The 21,024-nt window shown below is 28.0% G+C and overlaps 1 protein-coding gene across 2 annotated transcripts; it reads left to right on the top strand.

The window, feature by feature from the left end:
• The first annotated feature begins 13,646 nt into the window (after positions 1 to 13,646).
• On the top strand, positions 13,647 to 17,589 carry LOC101491854 (pto-interacting protein 1-like). Of its 2 annotated transcripts, XM_004495814.4 has the most exons (8): positions 13,647 to 13,917; positions 14,903 to 14,996; positions 15,221 to 15,471; positions 15,565 to 15,691; positions 15,917 to 16,190; positions 16,448 to 16,580; positions 16,713 to 16,799; positions 17,289 to 17,589. In XM_004495814.4, exons 2-8 carry the CDS (start codon positions 14,912 to 14,914, stop codon positions 17,415 to 17,417), a joined length of 1,086 nt encoding a protein of 361 aa, XP_004495871.1. In that variant the 5' UTR covers positions 13,647 to 13,917; positions 14,903 to 14,911; the 3' UTR covers positions 17,418 to 17,589. The 2 variants fall into 2 exon arrangements, with proteins under 2 accessions (XP_004495871.1, XP_073223853.1); XM_073367752.1 differs by lacking the exon at positions 13,647 to 13,917 and having other exon boundaries at positions 14,881 to 14,996.
• Positions 17,590 to 21,024: the final 3,435 nt, after the last annotated feature.

Below are 21,024 nucleotides of genomic sequence, written 5' to 3'. Positions count from 1 at the left end.
TAACACAAACTTAGAAATAGAAAAAGAGTATGATATAATATCGTATAATAGAATGGACCCATTTTTTCTCTTTTCAAATGATAGAATTTACATTAATTATATAAAAATGTCGATATTATTAATTTGATCATCGTATCGTGCATTCAAATATAATATTTTATAATTTATTAGATTATATATCATTGATTTATAAAATAGTCAGTTAGTTAGTTAGTCATTTGAGGTAATTAGAGATTGTACAAGTTAGTTTAAGCTCTTCTTAGTTTTATTTTGTACTAAATCTTACATGTTATATAAAGCAGGATTCCATTCATTGTAAAGATTCAATCCTCAATTAAATCAATTGATGAGACCACTTTCCCATTTAATGACTTACCTAATACATCTATCTCACATGATCCATTTCCTGATTTGGTGATTGTCACTCCCATTCTTGAACACAAACACACCAGTTTTTGATCCCTTACCCGATCCAAATATTCAATACCCACTAGACGATCTAAATCCTCCACCATGAATACTTGTTTACCCACTTACTTAAATGACTATGTGATGACATCTCAGTCACCCCTATATCCCATTCAACAGTTTTGTTCTTAGACTCATCTCAATCCATCTTACAAATTCTTCATATGTGCAGTACCAGTTGTTTCTGAACCTCAATTTTTCCATCAGATAGTGTCTAGCCTTGAATGGAGACAAGTTATGAGTGAAGAAATCAAAGCCTTGGAGGCCAACAATACTTGGTCTCTTATTTCCCTTCCACCTGGTAAGCATTATATTGGCAGCAAATGGGTATATAAAGCAAAATTCAAACCTGATGGCAGTGTGGATCGTCATAAAGCTCGCTTGGTAGCCAAGGATTATACTCAACAGACTGGTATTGACTTCGCATATACTTTTTCCCCTATTGCCAAGCTCACGTCTATTCGTATTTTACTCACAGTGGCAGCAACAAAGAAATGGAATTTGTTGCAATTAGATGCGAATAACACATTCCTTAATGGTGAACTTTTTGAAGAGGTTTACATGACTCATCCTTTGGGTTACCATCTGGCTAAAAAAGGTTTGGTTTGCAAGCTGAATAAATCCTTGTATGGCCTTAGACAAACATCACGACAATGGTTTTGCAAGTTCTCCACCACCTTGCTTGCTCATGGTTTTGATCAGTCTAGAAACGATTATTCCTTATTTACTTCTGGTTCAAGTCCCTCTTTGATCATTCTACTTGTTTACGTTGATGATATTGTGTTGGCAGACCCAAATTCCACTAAAATTGTTGAGGCTCAAGCCCTCCTTCAATAATTGTTCAAACTAAAAGTTCTTGGGAACTTGAAGTATTTTATAGGCTTGGAAATTGCTAAGTCTAGCAATGGCATATCACTTTCTCAGCGTAAATATACTTTCAAACGGCTTGAGGATACTGGTTTTTTGGGCTGCAAACATGTTTCACTCCCAATGGATCCCAATGCTAAACTTTCGACAACTAAATGTGCTTCTATTTCTGATCCATCACTTTATCGACAATTCATTAGCAAACTCGTGTACTTGTCTATATCGCGACCTGATATTAGCTTTGCTGCTCATAAGCTCAACCAATATATGCAACAGCCACGACGACCTCATCTCCTTGTTGTTCACTATCTTTTGCAGTACCTTAAATCTGCATCAGGCTAAGGTCTTTTGTTTCCTTCAACTAATTATCTTGCACTTTCAGCTTATGTTGATGCTCATTGGGACAGTTGTGTGGATACTAGAAAATTCATTATTGGTTTTTGCCTCTTCCTTGGTGATGCTTTAGTTTATTGGAAGGCAAAAAAAAAAAAAAACTACAGTCTCTAAATCTTTTGTTGAAACTGAGTATAGGGTATTGTCCTCTGCTGCAAGTGAAGTTGTTTGGTTGTGATGTTTACTTGTACCATCCATCTTGCCTCTAATCCTGTCCACCATGAACGTTCTAAAAATATCGACATTGACTACCATTTTATACGAGAACTGGTTCAGTCAAACTTGCTAAAACTCTTTAATGTCAAAACATAGCACCAATTAGCTGACATCTTTACTAAGGCTATTCCCACTTCGACCTTCTCCACTCTCATTTCCAAGCTGGGAATCATCAACATCTATTCTCCATCTTGAGGGGTGGTATTAGATTATACATCATTGCTTTGTAAAATAGTCGGTTAGTCAGTTTGACAATTAGTTAGTTATCTGAGTTAATTAGAGATTGTGCAAGTTAGTTTGAGCTCTTTTTGGTTTTATTTTGTATTAAATTTTGCATGTTATATAAAGCAAGATTCCATTCATTGTAAAGATTCAATTCTCAATCAAATCAATTGATGAAATTCAATACAATTGTATATACATTTTCTTATAGTATTTATACTATTTCATCTATAAAAAAAATAAATTATGTAATTAGAGTGAGCCATAACTTATTAATGGTGAAATTTTAAATTTAAATTCAAGTTTTAACAAATGTGAGCATAAAGTCTAATAATTTATGTCAATTGCAAATGATGTACGAATTTTTTTTCTTCTAATGCATGAAAAATTGTTTTGAAAATTACTTTATATAGTTGAGTTAATTAAACGGTGCTTTAAATATAGTATTTCATTCGCTTTTGAAAATAAGCAAAAAATGAGTTAAAATATAAAATATTTAATAAAAAAATTAAAACAAATATATCAATTATCTTTAACTTATTTGTATTTATATTTAAAGATTAGAAGGACTATAACATTTGGTAGATTACCTGTAAAATAAAACATTTGGTAGATTAATTAAATAATTAATTTCCCTCTTTGCAGAATAACGTATTTATGTATTTATTATTTTGGGTTGGCAAAATACTTGGATCGTTTCTCAATCAATGTTAAAAAATCCCTTTTGTTTGTTTATACAACTCAAAAGCGACGAAATGTATTTGGTATCTTTTTTAAATTTAATTCGTTGCATGTGTCCATATTTCTTTTCACGAATGTCGTGGTGGAAAAGCCTTTCTTTTTCGTGTTAATAAATCTTTTAGCCCATTAAGGGAGATTTTTCCTCATCGCTTCTTATATATCGTCCTTTCTTTTAAAATGATTTCCTATAAGTCGTTTATTAAAGATAATGTTTATATTGCTTACGATAAAGTACCTTTATCATGTTAAACCACACTTTACAAAAATATCAAGTTTAACCACACAAAAAAGCTAGTCAATTTATTGAGCAAGGATATAACAATTCCGTGTCCTAAACTACTACCCAAGCTGGTCCAAGACACTGAGCAGTGCTGCTGTTTGTTTCCATTCAAAAAAGCTCACCACAACGTGAATATATATATTATTCTACTAGTTAATAATTTTTTGTCGACCCAATAGAGTTGAGATGTTTTTCATTTCTCAAAAAAGAAAATTTAGAGAGCTCTATTATTATAATTTTGTATATAAATTAATAAATATTTAATTGATATCACATATTTTAAAAATTGTGTAAATATATATATAAAATCAGAGTTGCACATTTGTTGGATATAGGTGGACTCGAGTTCAATTTTGTCAAATAATTCAAAATCAAGTTTGTAATTTATAGATCTAATTTGATCAAATTTGCATCAGTTTATGCCAGTTTGAATTAGTGTGAGTTTGCGGGAGAGTTGGTTCGGGTGATGGACTTTTTATTTTTTATTGGAATGTTTTTTTTTTTTTACTTTCTTTTTGGTCTATTTTCAAATTCATTTTCTAACAAAACATATTGATTTTCAATATTTATGTCGATGTTCGAGTAGATTTTTATTAAATTAACAACTCATATATCATACTGATGGTGTGATAACCAAGTGAGAGTGAGATATTCGTCTATACTTAAATTTTGAAGTAAAAAGGTCGGATTCGGATAACTATGAGTCTATTTTTCTTCTCTTGCACACAACAACTCAAACCCGTATATTCTTATATTTGCGAACCTGTTTACTTGTAATCTGTAATCCGATATAACCCGCTTGTGTATCAAATTAGTCCATTTTGATGGCTGAAGTTTGGCCAGGTCAATTGATTTTTCCCTGCTCTATACAAAACTATCGTAATTAAATTATTTATTTATTTTAAAAAACAGAGAAGATACCAACAAAGTTGGGCTATTTTTTCTCACTGCCCTCTTTCTGAAATTTATCTACCCATATACTCCATATTTTGAAAACAATCTACCAAAATGCCCTTTTTTTAAAAAAAAAAATTTTCCCCTTACAAGTCACCATTTGGAATGGCGACTTCCTTAAGGAAGACCAACTCCCAAATGGCAACTTCCAACTGATTTTTTTTAAAAAAAAAAATCAATTTTTTTTAAATTTTTAGTAAAATTATATATATAATTAATTATTATAATTCATAAAAAATAAATAAATAGAAATTTAAATTATGAAAAAAAATTAGTAAATCCAAATGGGCATTTATAAAATAATTTTTTCATTAAAAAAATATTTTAATTTTTATTGAAATAACAAAAGTAATATATATATATATATATATAACTAATATAATTCATAAAAATAGATAAATAGAAATTTTAAATTATGATAAAATTTTAGGAAATTCAAGTTCGAAATGTCATTTTTTAAAAGGTTAGTTTTTTGTAAAAAATAATTATTTCAATTTTTGTTGAAATAACAAAAGTGATATATATATATATATAATTAATATAATTCATAAAAATAGATAAATAGAAAATTTAAATTATGATAAAATTTTAGTTATAATTTTACTAAAATTTAAACAAAAAATTGATTTTTTTTTATTAAAAAAAATCAGTTGGAAGTCGCCATTTGGGAGTTAGCCTTCCTTAAGGAAGTCGCCATTTCAAATGGCGACTTGTAAGGGGAAAAAATTTTGTTAAAAAAAAGGGCATTTTGATAGATTATTTTCAAAAGGGGATATATGGATATATAAATTTCAGAAAGAGGGTAGTGAGAAAAAATAGCCACAAAGTTGACTTAACATTTTTTTGAAGTCTAAAACTATCTCTAAAATAATAATTTATTAAATGTTACTTTTTTATTTTTTAAGATACAAAATATTTTAATTATGTTTTCTTTAGAATACATAAAGTTTTGTACTTTTTTGAAACTAAAAAATAAAAAAATTAAAGAGACCTAATATCCTTTAAATTTACTAGTTTGGGTTTTAGGCCTGCCTCAAATACCAACTAAGGATGGGCAATTGCCTCGACAACATGAGAAGATATAGCTAACTAAGTAATAATAATTTTTTGTTGAGCCAATAAATATGCTTACCCCTATTACGAAACCCATCTCTTTAATATGTCGGGGTGAATACGCCAAAATCAAATTAACACATTGAAAACATGGGTTGATTTTGCAAAAGAGGATATAGCTAACAAGAGTAGATTTGTTGATAGAAAGGTTGTAGATGTTATTTATGATGTCTTTGGCATAGTTTTTCTACCTCTGCTCATAATACTATGGATCATATTGTTGAAGAAATTCAAGGAGATTAGTGAAATGTGTTCCTTGATTTGCGTATTATCAACTTTTGAAATGATGCATCGTAAGAGAATGAGACTGTCCAAGGCCTTCAAATCCATGCAGACCAAATCTATAATGGGAATGTTGTCCACGATAGACGTATTTTGGAACAACTTTGAAACTAGAATCATAGTTTTACTTTAGTGGTCTCTAAACCTAAAAGAAAACAAAAGAAACTATTGATCGCAGTTGTTTATAATATCCACTTTAGGTGTGCCGAATAATACAAGTAATTTAATCTTCTCTTTTGCTTTGTTTCGTCTAGTAGATTTTTTTGCCCCAGACTTTTTTTTTTCCAATGCATTTTTTAGTTTATAAAAAGCAATTGTTTAGTATGTTTGTTTAGTTACCGTAAATTTATACTATTATGATCTATACTGCCAATTCATTTGAATAAATAATTATAACATATTCCATTTCATTTACTCCCCCGAATGATGAAATGAAAAATAAATATTCAAATAATAAAATAAAACATTAATGTTTCATGTTGCTTTACTTTGTTCCATTCTATCAAAACATATTCTCTTAGTTTTAGAAGGGTTCATAAACCTTCTATTGGCATTTTCATTACTCATAACTTCTCTCCAAGTCCCAACATGTATATATTCTTTATATGTTCTTAAAAGTTTATATAATATTCTTAACTAACTGATTCTGATTCTTCTTCATCCTTACTGTGCTTTGTTATGCTACCACAAGCTAATTAAGACAATACTACAGTTAATAAAGTAAAAATATGCAAGCAGTGATACTATACTACAGTTAATAAAGACAATACTATTGTTTACTGTCAAACAAGTGAACCGTAGTTGTTGTATCAACATTAACTTGTCTTGAGTGCATTAAGAATGTTGCAAAGTCGTTGATGAAAGCTTACTGAAAAACTACATAAATAGCTGACATGTGAATCACAAACTAGTAGTAGTAGGACAATAAAATTGACAATTTAGTCATCCACAGTCAAATTCAAATTGAAAACAGGCAAAACATATATACCTTAGAAATGTCATAAACTATAAAGTATGTAGGGTATTACTAAAACAGTGAATAATCCGTACGAGGTATTTATTTGTATTCGCGTGTATTCTGTTTTTTCTCGTTATTTTATTTGAGTAAAATTGATGATTTTTTTTTTTATTTTAATATAATATTATTTGTGTATTTGAATTTATTTGTTGGTATATTGGAAGATAATTTAAAACTTTGTAAATTCTTATTGTGATTTTGTATTATGAATTTAACAATTTAACTCTCTTATATAAATTATATAAAAAATAATTATATTTTTTTATTAACGCAATAGTATTTTTATATTTTATAAAATACCGCATTTGTACATGTACCAGTACCCGATACAATATTGTACTCGTAGCTATGCATTTTACATCATAAAACTAGAACACATGTCTAAGCAAAATCAAATATTACAAATTTAAAGCATGGCCAAAATCAAAAGAGAGATAGAAGCATAAAGAAGTTCAAGGTTGCGATAACTTGGTGCATGAGCCCCTTGCCCTTATTGTAGATAAAGATTCCTACCCCAAAGAGAAATAAGAGCATAAATAAGTTCAAGGATGCATCCACAAATCATTCACTATAATTTTGTAAGCACGATGATGAGTGCAATTGCATTTGCTTAGATGAATATATTTGAATTCAGTCAAAAAAAAAAAACAGAATTGAATAAGTTAGAATGACTAACTAGCATTACACAAGGGAGTATATTATATAGGCTAAATTACATTTGTGGTCTCTTAACTTAATTTCAAGTAAAGTTTTAGTCCTTTATCTTTTTTTTCCCGACTTAGTCCTTTATTTTAATTTTAAATGACAATTTGATATTTTATGTTTAAAATTTCAACAATGTTATCCTTTTTTAAACAAAAATTCAAAAAAAAAATTCAATCAAAACTCATAAAATTAATTATATTCTTCAATATAATACAAATTTCATCAAATTCGTAACGCAAATCTTCATATAAACTCATATTTTCATACTTTATTTGATATTATTAGGAATAAAGGACTAAATAGAAAAAAAAAAAAAAAAGATAAGAGACTAAAACGTTACTTAAAATTAAGTTAAGGGACCACAAATGTAATTTAGCCTATTATATATAAGTGAATCTCTCAAAATAAAGAAAAATAAGAAACGAGAAAACAATTCTAATTAATCAACATTCCCATATTAAGTTGGAGCATATATATCATAATTTAAATATATACATCAACTTGTTGCATATAAAATCAATATCATTAAAAGTTAATAGATAGTGTGGGCCATGGCACCATGCATTGCCTCCGTGAAATTAAGTTTTCCACAATCAAAACACAATAATCTAAAATAGACCTCGTAACACTTGCATAACCTACGCATTAATTATATTGGCAGGACCTCTATCTGTTTAAATAAACCCTTTCCAAAATGACCCTTTAGAAATTAAACAGAGAAGACACAATCTGAAAAATCATATTTTGCCATTGATGGGAATTCATAAATTTGGTATTAGAATCAATGGGGAGGAGAGATAGGAAGTGCTTAACTAGGTAGGGATTAGTAACACAACATAAAATGGTAGGAATAGATGAGTCATATATTTTGTTTCTCGCATAAAATGAAAAAATAGTAATTGTTTTCCAACTTTTGATTTTTATTGTTAATTAAAGGATATTGAAATATTTTTTATAGGAAAATCGTGGTATATATAATAATTACTATATGTATTAAACGCTAAATCTTTAAAATATAATCCTTTCGATATCGCTAGTCAAACCAGTAAGTTATTTCTTAGGATACTATATTTGGTTTTACATGTTATGAGCTAAATCTTTTAAAACATTGGATTTGAATTAAATAAGACGTTTAAAGTTGCTTTTGAGCTCAAACATCAGTGTATTCAACACTTGGATTTGAACTAAATAGTCTTTTTATTTGGCATTTGTTGGAGCCATTATTGTTTCCAAAATTCCAACACCGATTTTCGAACATTTTTCTATTATATATTTTTTTTTCAAATTCTTTTTAATGTATCATATTTTAAAATTTAAATATAAAAGTATTTTTTTGTAATCTTCAGATTGTAAGGCGGGTATATTGCGATCACTTTAAGATTTTTTTTAATTGCCTCTTTTTGGAGGATACAACCATGTTCCTTTATTTTACTTTTTTTATAAATAAACAAGTGTTAAATTAATAAAAAATATATATAATAAAAAAAACTAAATATATTAATTAAATCAAACAAAATATATTAAATTAAAAAATATGATTTCATAGATGTGTCAACTAAAAGAAACGTATTATAATACTTTAACAACTCATTTTTTGGTGTATATTGTAAATTAATTAGCTACTTCATCCTAGTTTGTCGACAACTCCTTTCTATTTTGCAACATATTGCAAATAAATTTAGTAACTCTATATTGCAACTAACTCACTCATATGTGGTTGTCAATTTTATTTATAAATAAAATTAGCAACTTCATCGTATTTTATTTGTAAATAAGCAAAGAAATGAAAATACATTTATTTATATTAAAAATAAAATAGACATTAAAAATAAAATACATATATTATAACGGTTATCCAATAATAATCTATTAACTATATCGGTTTATTTTATTCTTAACATCTATTTTATTTTTAAACAAGTCAATTTATATTTTAACAAATAAAATTGACGGTAAAATATGATCCAATAGAGTTGTTAATTTTATTTTATTTATAAATAAAATTGACAATAAAATAGGAGGGAGTTGGTTGCGAATAAGATGGCAATATAACCTGCACCTGCGTGTAGTCATCTAAATCCGTTTGATTTGAATGGGAATAACTCGTTTTCATTGGATACGGGTTCAGATTTTCCCTGAAATTAAAAAACTAGAGGTGGAGACAGGATTTGGGGTGATGATATTCACCCCGCACCCGAACCCGCTCCGCAAATAATATTATAATAATTTTTAAATTTTCTATACATATACATATTTAATATACTAAATATTTTTTTAAATATTAAAAATTATATTCTTATCTCTATAACTAAATATTAAAAATTATATTCTTATATCTATAACTAAATATTAAAAATTATATTCTTATCTCTATACACCCCCCGCTTCACCCTGTTGTCATGCCTAATTGCAAAATACGATGGAGTTGTTAATTTATTTGCAGCCTCAAAATAAGAGGGAGTTTGTTGTAAAATGTGATAAAGTTATTAATTTATTTGAATATGATCTAAAATATAAGAAAATTGTTTTATTTACCACATCTACATGACTCACATTAACTTTAATATTTTTTATTTATTTAATATATTTTGTTTAATTTTATTAATTTTATTAATTTTATTTGATTTTTGTTTTTATTTATTAATTTAAATTTTATTTATTTATTAAAAAGTAATAATAAATCAACACATGATCGCATCTCAAGATGCGACCTTTTAAAGAAGAAACAAAATTTTCTTATTTTAAAAATAAAAAAATTAAAAAGAACAACAACACCAAAATATTGTATATTAGTCTTAAGATAAGATGTATTAAAATGATGTTTTTAAAAAAAGGAATATAATATAAAATTTATAATATGGTATGTCTTTTTTATTGTGAATGTGTCCATCAATGAGGTTTTCGCAATTAAGCTAGCATAGAGGGATGTCAATTGGGCTAGACAATGAGATTGACATAGTGACATTAACGTGAAATTTCTGATATTGATTCATAATTATCAAAAATTACAAAATTTTGGGATGTTCATCGGAAATTTTAAAATTTTGGGATGTTCGCCAGAAATTTCATTTATTACTGAAATTTCCAGAACAATTTTTTTATTCTTTTTTTACATTTTATTTTATTCTTGTGACTCAAAAATTTGATCAGTTGTGAATGTTTCAGTCAAATCTATACATATTGGTTGTATTATTTCTATCCCTATTTAAAAAATAAATAAATAACATACCGGATTTTTGAAATTTTCAGTTAACTAAAATAACTATTGGATATTTCAAATTAAAGAGAATGTAACTACCGGAAATTTCAAATTTCTGGTAAGATAAATGTAACTACCGGAAATTTGAAATACGAAATTTTCGATAGTGAATTTTTGTGTACTGGATTTTGATGGGAAAACTTTACGTGCCGGAAATTTGGTTGAGATGGTGAGATTTTGAAGTAATTTCTTTTTACTATTTAGTCAATAAAATTTTTAAAGATAATTTTAAGTTTTTAACAAATTGAGGGGGTATAAAGTTAATTAAGGGTACAAAACCCAACTTTTTTATAATATATAGATGATAACTTAAGGGTATTCGTTCTATGTTATATGGCCCAATAGATCAAAGGCTTGCATACTTCGATAACACTATGGCCCTTTCATATCAGTGATTTTATCGGTGACTACGTTAACTTGTTGATACAATTGACGGCTGAAAATTCAATTTCATATATCACATTTTGTACTTTATCTTTATAATTTTTAAAAATTCAATTTTATCTCTATTATTTTTATTGAAAATTTTTAGACTCATTATTTATTCTACATAAATACAAAAATTTTATTATTATTATTTTTTTGTTTAAAAAATTCAGCTTAGAAATTAACCAACCAAAGATTTTAAATTTTTTATAAATAAAAAAATAGAAAAAATTTACATACATAAAATTTCAAAAATGAAATTTCTTGTATAAAAAAATTTGATAAAAAATTTTGCACTTCAAAAAGGAAATTTTCAGTATGTAAAATAAATTGAGAAAAAAATATTTTCTACTAAAAATTTTGAAAAACCAAAATTTAAGGTCGTAGTAAAAATTTCAAAAACCTCAAAATTTCCAATATATAAGAAAGACTGAGAAAAAATTTTGCAAAATGGAAATTTAAAAAATAAATTTTTTCGATTTGTAGAAAAAATTTCTTATCCTGAAAATTTAAAAAAAACTCAGTTTTGGTAGTATAAAAAAAATGAGAAAAAAATTTTAAATTTCAAAAATTCAAAAGTTTTGATATGTAAAAAAAAAGTTAAAAGTAAATTTTGCGAAAATTTCAAAAATGAAATTTTTTATAAAAAATTTCGTTATCCAAAAATTTAAAAATGAAATTTTGAGTATGTAAACAAAACATAAATATTGGATAAAAAAGGCTAATTTTGTTTAAATTTTTTATATTTTCTATAAAAATAATTGTAGAAATTCATCCAAAATTTGATAAAACGTGGGATAGAAGTTAAAATATGGTAGAATGAATTCTAATTCTCTAAACCACGTAATTTTATCGGTTTTAAGCTTATTTCTGCTTAACAATGGAGAAAAAATATTTCTATCATACATTCTCACACTTTAACCTCTCACCTTCATCACACTTGAAATTATATTTTTGCCATTTTTTACTATCTATAAAACCCTAAAAAAAAAACTACTTATTTTTTCACCTATATTTTGAAATTTTACAGAAATTGTCCCACCATTCGAAAGTTTACAAATTTTCGAAATATAAAAAGTAAGTAATTTTTCTTAATTTCAAAACAATTATTTTTGAAATTTTCAAACCTTTAGAACAACATTAAAGTTTCGAAAAAACTTTTTTTCCAAATTTTCAAAAGTTTTTTCAAAACTTTTGAAACATTGAAATATTTGAAACAATAAATATTCGAAATTTTCAAAATAAAAAAAATAGAAAGTTTGTTAATTAAAAATAATGGAAAGTTTATATACATGGAAAAAATATATAAATGAAAAGTTTATGTCAATAATTAAAAAGACTCAGATCCAGACCAAACATTTAGTAAATTGTTAATTTCAAAAGTTTATAAAAATTCTAAAGTTTCGGAATTTCTGCAAAGGTTCAATTTCAAAAATTTTGAAATCCTTGAAAGTTTGAAAAATCTGGAAATTTTTATTTTGAAAATTTCAAAAAGTTCGAAAGTTCCGACCATTTATGAAAAAACTTCATTTCGAACATTTCATAACTTCCAAAGTTTAAATAATCTCTGAAAAAATTTCATTTCGAAAGTTTGAATAATCTGAAAAAATTTCATTTCAAAATTTCAAAACTTTCGAAAGGTTAAACAATTTATGAAATAACTTTATTTCGAACATTTCAAATTTTCGAATAATACTTAATTTTTTCTTTCAAATTTTTTGATACTTTCGAATATAAGAGATAATTTTATAAAGTTTCAAAAGAGAGATGGAAAAATGAGTGTTAAACTTTTTTGAGGATTTTACTGCTAATAAAAAAGGACAAAAATATAATTTTATGTGGGATGAGATAAGAGGTTAAAATACGGGACGATGATTCTAATACAATATATGTATTTTAATTTAAAAGTATTAATAGACTATAAATACTTAGATTAATGACGCAACATAAACTTAATGAATTATTGTATAAATTATAAATTTAATTTAATTTTTAAGTTCACATATTAAAATTCATTTTAGTAATTACACGTTTAAAATTAATTTTGATTCAAACTGTTTAAATAATATGAATTGATAAAAATTATTTTTATATTAATTGTTTAAATATAAATTATTTTTTGTTTAATTCACTTTTTATCAAATTTAATTTGATTAAAATTAATTTTTATCACCGCAAAACTAAAACATATATTAAATTTAAGGGTAAAAATCATATTTTGAATAAAAAAATATAAATCATAACTTTAAATTAAAATCAATTTTAAATATAAAATCAATTTTGATGAATGTCATTCAAACATTTCAAAACTAATTATTTATTTCTAAGATATTAATTTTGTAACATCAACTCTTTCTTTATGGATGATAAACCATAATTTTAATCGCTAAAAATATAAAATATTGTCATTTAAATTTATGATTCAATAAAAAATATAAATTAATCATCAAAATAGTCTATTAAATAAATAATTTATTATTAAATTTTTTTTCTTCAAAATATAATAAGGTGAAAGACTAAATATATTTTTATAATTTGTTAATTACTTGGAATTTTTTTTAATAAGACCGTACTATGGTGGGTTTACTTTTTTACTGAATCAGATTGTATGATTGTACGCGCTATTACTGTTTCGCAAGTGAAGTCTAACGTCAGTGATGAATTAGTGGCATTTAATTAGCGGGATATTAGCATTACACTACGATACTAGCTGTGAGAAAAAAAATATCCTTCTATAACTAACAGTACAGCACAACAATCGTAGCTCTAATTCCAACTCAAAACCGAGTCAAAAGCTTTGCTTGTTCGGCACCTCCTTTATTCTACGCACTCCTTTCTGCTTATCCTGCGCTACTTTCACCCGTTTCGCGGACTCAAATCCTCAATTACGCGTCTTCGCCCTTTTCCACACTCTCACCACCTACCGCTTCAAGAGTCTCAACTCCACAATTTCGCTCTTTCGTCTCATTTCAGGTACTCATCGATCTATCACGTCCTTCACTGTAACACTTTACCTTTTTGATTTAGCAAAAAAATAATAATCATGTACTTGTTATTTTCATTCTGTTGTTTGAATTTTTTGGTTCAATAATTTCGTTTATGGATGAGCATTTTATTTTTATTTTTTTAATTTAACAAATGTTTTCAACAAAACTGAGTTTGCTCTGGACCGATCTGTGACTACTGGCTTGAATTTTGATAGTAGTTTTGTCTGATTGGGGGAAACGGACTCGATCCGCTTTAATTCGATTCATTCGAATGAGATTTGATTTTTGTAACTAGGGGCGTTGAGTTTTATCGAATTGTAGTCGAGCATTATTGATATACTATGCTGTGAAAATTTAATGGTTCAATTGCCTTTGTTTGTTGTTCAAGGATCATGTAATATTTAATTTTTAATATTTGATGACTTGATTTCTGAGAGGTAGGCAATTATTGCAAATTTTAGCTGATAATTAAATCAATTGAGTGTAAGCATCTATCTAGGGGATATAAGTTTGGCTTGGTGACTGAGGTGGCGAAGTTAGGGAGTAAAGTGATAAGGTTGCAGCATTTTCGATCCCCACTTTCAGCAAAAAAAATAACTAGATTAACAAAACTAATTGTTTGTAACATTGACAGTTGCAAAACAAAAACAAAAATTGAGTGTAAGCATCTTGTCTATTCAGGTTTTTATACTATGCGAATGAAATGAAGCTATGTTGACATAATACTTCATATTACCACTCAATGTGGTTGCGGAGAAAATCCACACAAATACACTATGTCCTTCTTTATTTCATGATATTTGAATTGTTCAACGTTGCAATATCACTAGGATGTATCTAGTTTTTTGCAATGAGAATCTACATGGAACTGTGGAAGTGTTATTGTTATTTTTTGAATGGACTATATCTTCAAGCTTAAAAGTGAATTATTATTAGGATGGTCTGACAGGTTTATGAATTAATTTTATTAGGAAAGAATCATGAGTTGTTTCAGCTGTTGCGAAGAGGATGAGTACCACAAGGCTGCCGAAAGTGGTGGACCATATGTTGTAAAAAATCCAGCAGGTAATTTGACTCATATAAGTTAGAGGAGTGCATTAGGGATGATATATATAGTTTGCAACTCAAAAGAGTTCATGCATATTTGAGGGGTGTTTCCGTTTCGACTGGATTGAACCCATAATATGCAATTGAGATGCTGTTTACAACACTTAACCGGGTTAATTGGTTTTCTTATATTTACCTGATTTGAGTTTGATGTAATTATTCTGACAAATTCCACTTTGCAGGGAATGATGGAAATTATCATGCTTCTGAGACTGCAAAACAGGGGGCTCAGGCTGTTAAAGTGCAGCCCATTGAAGTTCCTGAGATACAGGCAGATGAACTGAAAGAAGTTACTGATAACTTTGGACAAGATTCTCTTATTGGAGAGGGATCCTATGGAAGAGTATACTATGGAGTTCTTAAAAATGGCCCGGCTGCAGCAATCAAGAAGTTAGATGCCAGTAAACAGCCCGACGAGGAATTCTTGGCCCAGGTATATTTGTGCGGAAACCTTGGCTAAGTATTTTTTGTTACATCATTGAATGTTGTTCCCATACAGACACCATGTGGTTTTCTGAGCTTTCAGGTTTCAATGGTATCAAGGCTGAAGCACGAAAATTTTGTCCAGTTGCTTGGATATTGCGTTGATGGAAACTCCCGTATTCTTGCTTATGAATTTGCATCTAATGGGTCTCTTCATGACATTTTACATGGTATATGATTTTGCCTTTCTATTGGTCATGTTAGAAAAGTATCAACGTTGATAAACAGTGGTTGAATTTCTTTCTACATTAAGGAACTGATAAGATTATAGATTATAACATTTTTTTTTCTTTTTGATGCTTGCCAGACAATGTCTCTCCCCTTGAGATATATATTACTGTAGTCTGTATTTTAATTATATTTAAATGTTTTCATCATTGTTCTTTTACATGTAGGCAGAAAAGGGGTTAAAGGAGCACAACCTGGTCCAGTTTTGACATGGGCGCAGAGAGTAAAAATTGCTGTTGGGGCTGCAAGAGGGCTTGAATACTTGCATGAGAAGGCTGATCCCCATATTATTCACCGGGACATCAAGTCAAGCAATGTGCTGATATTTGATGATGATGTTGCTAAAATTGCAGATTTTGATTTGTCAAATCAGGCTCCAGACATGGCTGCACGTCTTCATTCCACCCGTGTCCTTGGAACCTTTGGTTATCATGCACCAGAGTAAGATTTCAAGTTACATATCAGACCACATGCATCGTTTTATCCCTATTGGATGTGATGGACCTGTTTTTTGTGTGTAAATGCTGAATAATAATTATTGGAAAAGCCATAGAGAATGTTCTTATGCTACAGATGACTGGACAAGCATGAGCAATTCCCATATATTATGTTTCTTTATCTTAGTATCAATTTGGGAAAACTATCTTTTATATTTAGTGCCCCAGCTTCAACTGCTAAACATTATCTTGTGGATGCAGATATGCAATGACTGGACAATTGAATGCTAAGAGTGATGTATACAGTTTTGGTGTTGTCCTTCTGGAACTTTTGACCGGAAGGAAACCTGTTGATCATACACTACCACGTGGACAACAGAGTCTGGTTACTTGGGTACTAATTTATATCCTTACACTCTCACCCCTTGCACCAACAAAAGAAAAAAGAAACAGAATCGAAGCTTCTTTTTATTGTGATCTCTGTCCACTGTAAATTCTAGCTGATCTTGATTGATGTGTGTTTCAGGCTACACCTAAACTCAGTGAGGATAAAGTCAGGCAGTGTGTTGATACAAGACTAGGAGGAGAATACCCACCAAAAGCTGTTGCTAAGGTGTTTACATCTTTTAGTGTGTGTGTGTATATATATTTCTTATTTTTATTTTATTTGGCCATTTTTCATGCTGTTAACTGTTTGTGCAAGTGTTATATAGCTTATATTTTATTTGAATATAAAAGAAGCTCATTAGATATTTTGCTTAGATAGCAAATACTATACAAGAGACCGAAGTTTAAATCTATATGTTCTGAATTATTTCCTTGAGTGGGAACTTCATCGAATATATTGTAATAAGTTGAGCAAATGAAAGGCAGGTTTTTTTTTTAAAAAAAATCTATAGTATGTTCTCAATTGTTACGAACCATTTTATATGTTCTTAATGCTAGAGGAAAATGTGCAAACACTTCACAGTAGAAATAATATACACATTATTTGTGGGAACCTTTACAGGAATTAGGAACCACGCCTAGCACCAGTGTTAAATTATTGACTTAATTAAGAATAACGTTCTGGTATAACACCGAGTTTTCTTGTTTATTACAGATGGCTGCTGTTGCTGCACTGTGTGTGCAATATGAAGCTGATTTCAGACCTAACATGAGCATTGTAGTCAAAGCTCTTCAACCTCTGTTGACTGCTCGAGCTGGACCTGCTGGTGAAACAGCAAATTAATATCTCTTTCTATATCTGTGAGTATGTTCACAAGTGTGCATGCAAAGTATAAGAGACTGCTTCAAAAGCTGGTATTAAATTGCTGGAACATGGCTTTTTGTCCCAAAGGTTACACTACACTGCATTCATTTTGTCTATAATCCATGAGGCTATTTGAGGTTTCCTTGCTTCATCTATTCTTTTTATTAATGTTAGTTGTTTTCTCTGTATTTTCCTTCCTTCTATCTCTTACTTCTGGGATGATTGCCATATTTACTTTATTGTCCTAGCAAAATTGGGAAGCATAAATGTGTATACCCAGATCAAAGAGCGAGTCATTGGACTACTTCATTGCTAACAATTATGATGACAAATGGTTGTTGTTCTTACTAGATTAATTATTTTATTAAAATATTTCTAAAAAGTTGAGGGTTGTATGATCCTATATAATTTCAATTCCGATGTTTGGAAAACAAAGTAGTCTGTTTCACCGCTCAATGTTGAGGCTTTTGTTTCGAATGTGATTTCTATGGGGTACAAGCCTTTCCCCAAGAAAACTCGTTTTTAAAATGAGTATAAATACGAGTGATATAATTTTAGTACTCCACATGTCATGTTTGATGGACCCAAATATAAGTAAATTGCAATTAACTCCACCGTATTAAATATTATCATTTCTAGAGTAACTTTCAGTTAACATTTTTTGTTAGTGTACATATGATTACTTTTGAGTTCAAAAGAAGAGGGAGTGAGTAGCACGGCAACAATAACTAGAAGTGTTTTCTTTTCACGTTCAAAAGTTGTCTACTTCTCTCTCCTTCCTCAAATCTGGACCATTGGATTAATCAAATGGATGAGAGACTAAAAGACCAAAAAACCTAAATATATGCCATCAAAAGCCACAAAACAGTGAATGAATATAAAACAATTTATGGGTACTCAAGTTTAGGATTTTCAAAGTGCTCTGTTTTAGTGTTAAAAAAATGCTAGTAAAGATTCAAATAATCAACCAAGGCCAAAAGTGCCAAAATCATTTCACCGTGCACCTTAGATAATAGAGTGAAAATCTAATATAAACTTTTGACACTCCGTTACAACTGATTATACATATATGTCTCATTCTCAAAATTTGTCACATCATACAAAATCCATTATTTATATTTACTCTAATAACTATAAATCAAATTTTCTAATAAACAAAATCCAAGAAGATACACCGAAAATTATAATGAAAGGATAAATTAGTTTTTTTAGCCTTTTAATTTATTTTCTGGTTTTACTTTAGTTCTCTTATTATTTTTTGTTATCTTTTGATCATTTAACTATATTTTTATTAGTTAAATTGACTGTTTCAGTTAATTTTTGACAAAAAAATTAAGTTTTATCATCTCACTCATCTTTAAGAGATTTTTTTTTTAAATAACCCTTTTTTAAAAGAAAAAATAAATACCAATATAACTTATTTTAAAATTTATATATTAAGCTAACATACTCTTGAGACTAGTGGAAGGTCCTCTATTGGAAATGTGGCCTAGTAAATGACACCTTAATTTGAAATGACAACTTTATGATACGATAAGAATAAGAATGTTAGTCATTTGAAATTGCAGACTTTATGATATGATAAGAATGTTGCCATTTGAAATGGAGATTTCTTACTTCATTTATTTTTTGCATTATTTTAAATTGAAAAGTATAATAATTATAACAAAATAATTAATAATAATATAATTCAATAAAATTGCTAAATATACAAAATATTAGAAAAATCAACTAGAGTTTTAAGTAATATTTAGTTAATGTTTTGAGTATGATTGATTATTCAACATGAGTACATGACCCATATTTTCGTGGTTCTTTTCCTCTATTGTCCATGCGAGTTCTAATGTGAGGAGTTATTTGGACCTTTCTTAAATTTCTGCATTTAAAATTATAATATAATATTTCCCCTGCATATGAGACCGTTACCCTTTATTGGACATAAGTGATACCTTGTTTCAACCTTTTTTTTATGTTGCTCAATAAAAATCGTTCAAAAGAAATATAGGCAAGAAAATATAACCCATGTTAGATAATGATCATACTAAAAAAACATTATTAGAATGTTACTAACAACTCTAATAGACTTTTGTAATATTTTATTTTATCTTCTGATTTTCTGTTGTTGTATTTTTAACAATTTTATTGAATTATATTATTATATATTATTACTTTACTATTATTATTTTACATTTTTCATTTTAAAATAATATAAAAACATGTAGTAAGAAGTCGCTTCTAAATGGAAAAGTTCTTATATTTTTATATTTTTTAAAATAAAAAATAGAAACAACATTGTAATATAAAGTCACTGTTTCAAATGTAGGTGTCTTTAATAGATCGTCTTATTAAATGGCGACCTTTTACTAGTCTTAAAAGTAGTGTAGCTACATAATTTTAAAATGGAGTGCATCGTTTTTTTTATTTTTTATTTTTATCAATTAGTTAAAAATTTCAATCTGCAATTTTCTTAATCTTTACCTTTCAAAATAAATTTCTTAATCTTGAAAATCCCCTTTTTAAAAAGCAAATTTCTCCAAATATATACTTAAAAAGCATAATGTTTAGGTAAAAGAATAATTAAATTCAGATTCAAAATAAATAAATAAATTATCTTTTGTATGAAAGAAAAATAATGATTGGATTATGAGAAATAGATTTGAGGAATTTTTTTATTTTTCTGAGTTTGAAAGATTATTCATTTGAATTTCTAAGTTATGAATTTGAAGGTATGAATTGTCTAGATTTTTAAGGTTATCGTAAATTTATGGATTTATGAGTTTGTAGATGGGTGATAAGAAAAATTTGATAAAACTAAACTCTTTTTATAAAAAAATTAATATAAATGACTAATTTGACTAACAAAAATATAATTAAAATTCTAAAATAAAACAAAAATAATTAAAAGACTAAAGTAAAACCAAAAAAAAGTAAGTCAAGAGAGTAGAAGATTAATTTGGCGTAAAATCAAATTATAGGAATATTTATGATATTTTATTAGGCAGAATGCATGTGGCATTGAGTATCATACCTACTATGTGATACCATATCGCACGAATTCAAGTGTTTTGCAACATTAACTACTTAGCTGCAACATTTTGAGTTTCCTTTCACTGAGTTTTAGTATCAAACCCGAAAAAAATCAATTTCATCGCAAAACAACTAGCTCATGAAGGGTGCAATGAGCAAACTACATGCATGGAGCTTATGCTACTAATGAAATCACCTTTCAATATTTCAATAGTTTCCTCCCAAAACAAATTCTCACTTTTCCTCATTCACTTCTCACGGGACAACCAACTCAACTGTCTTCCTCTCTCTTTGCAGTTGTTTCGCCTCTCTTCCAAAGCCAAGCTTACATTTTCGCGGGAAAGTAAACAAAAGCTCTATTGTTTTTTTTTTTCTTTCTTTCTTCTTTGCATGAATATCAGAATATAAGAATATGAAACGAAAGAGTTTAATAGTTGAAGTGTTTGATCGGGACTGAGTAGTAAGCGTAAAATAAAATAGTGTGAATATGTGTTTTAGACTATGCCACCTCAAAATTACTATGACGTGGCAAATTTGGTATTGCATGGAAAAATAATAA

This window comes from Cicer arietinum, chromosome 4 (genome assembly GCF_000331145.2).
Source record: "Cicer arietinum cultivar CDC Frontier isolate Library 1 chromosome 4, Cicar.CDCFrontier_v2.0, whole genome shotgun sequence".
Lineage (NCBI taxonomy): Eukaryota > Viridiplantae > Streptophyta > Magnoliopsida > Fabales > Fabaceae > Cicer > Cicer arietinum.
The sequence above is the reverse complement of the archived record's forward strand: the minus strand, read 5'-3'. Positions and strand labels throughout refer to the sequence as shown.

Coding starts and splice junctions, on each gene's coding strand:
- LOC101491854 (XM_004495814.4), top strand. CDS start 14,912: ATGAGTTGTTTCAGCTGTTGCGAAGAGGATGAGTACCACAAGGCTGCC. Junction 16,191..16,447: donor TTTGGTTATCATGCACCAGA/GTAAGATTTCAA, acceptor TTGTGGATGCAG/ATATGCAATGACTGGACAAT. Junction 16,800..17,288: donor CACCAAAAGCTGTTGCTAAG/GTGTTTACATCT, acceptor TGTTTATTACAG/ATGGCTGCTGTTGCTGCACT.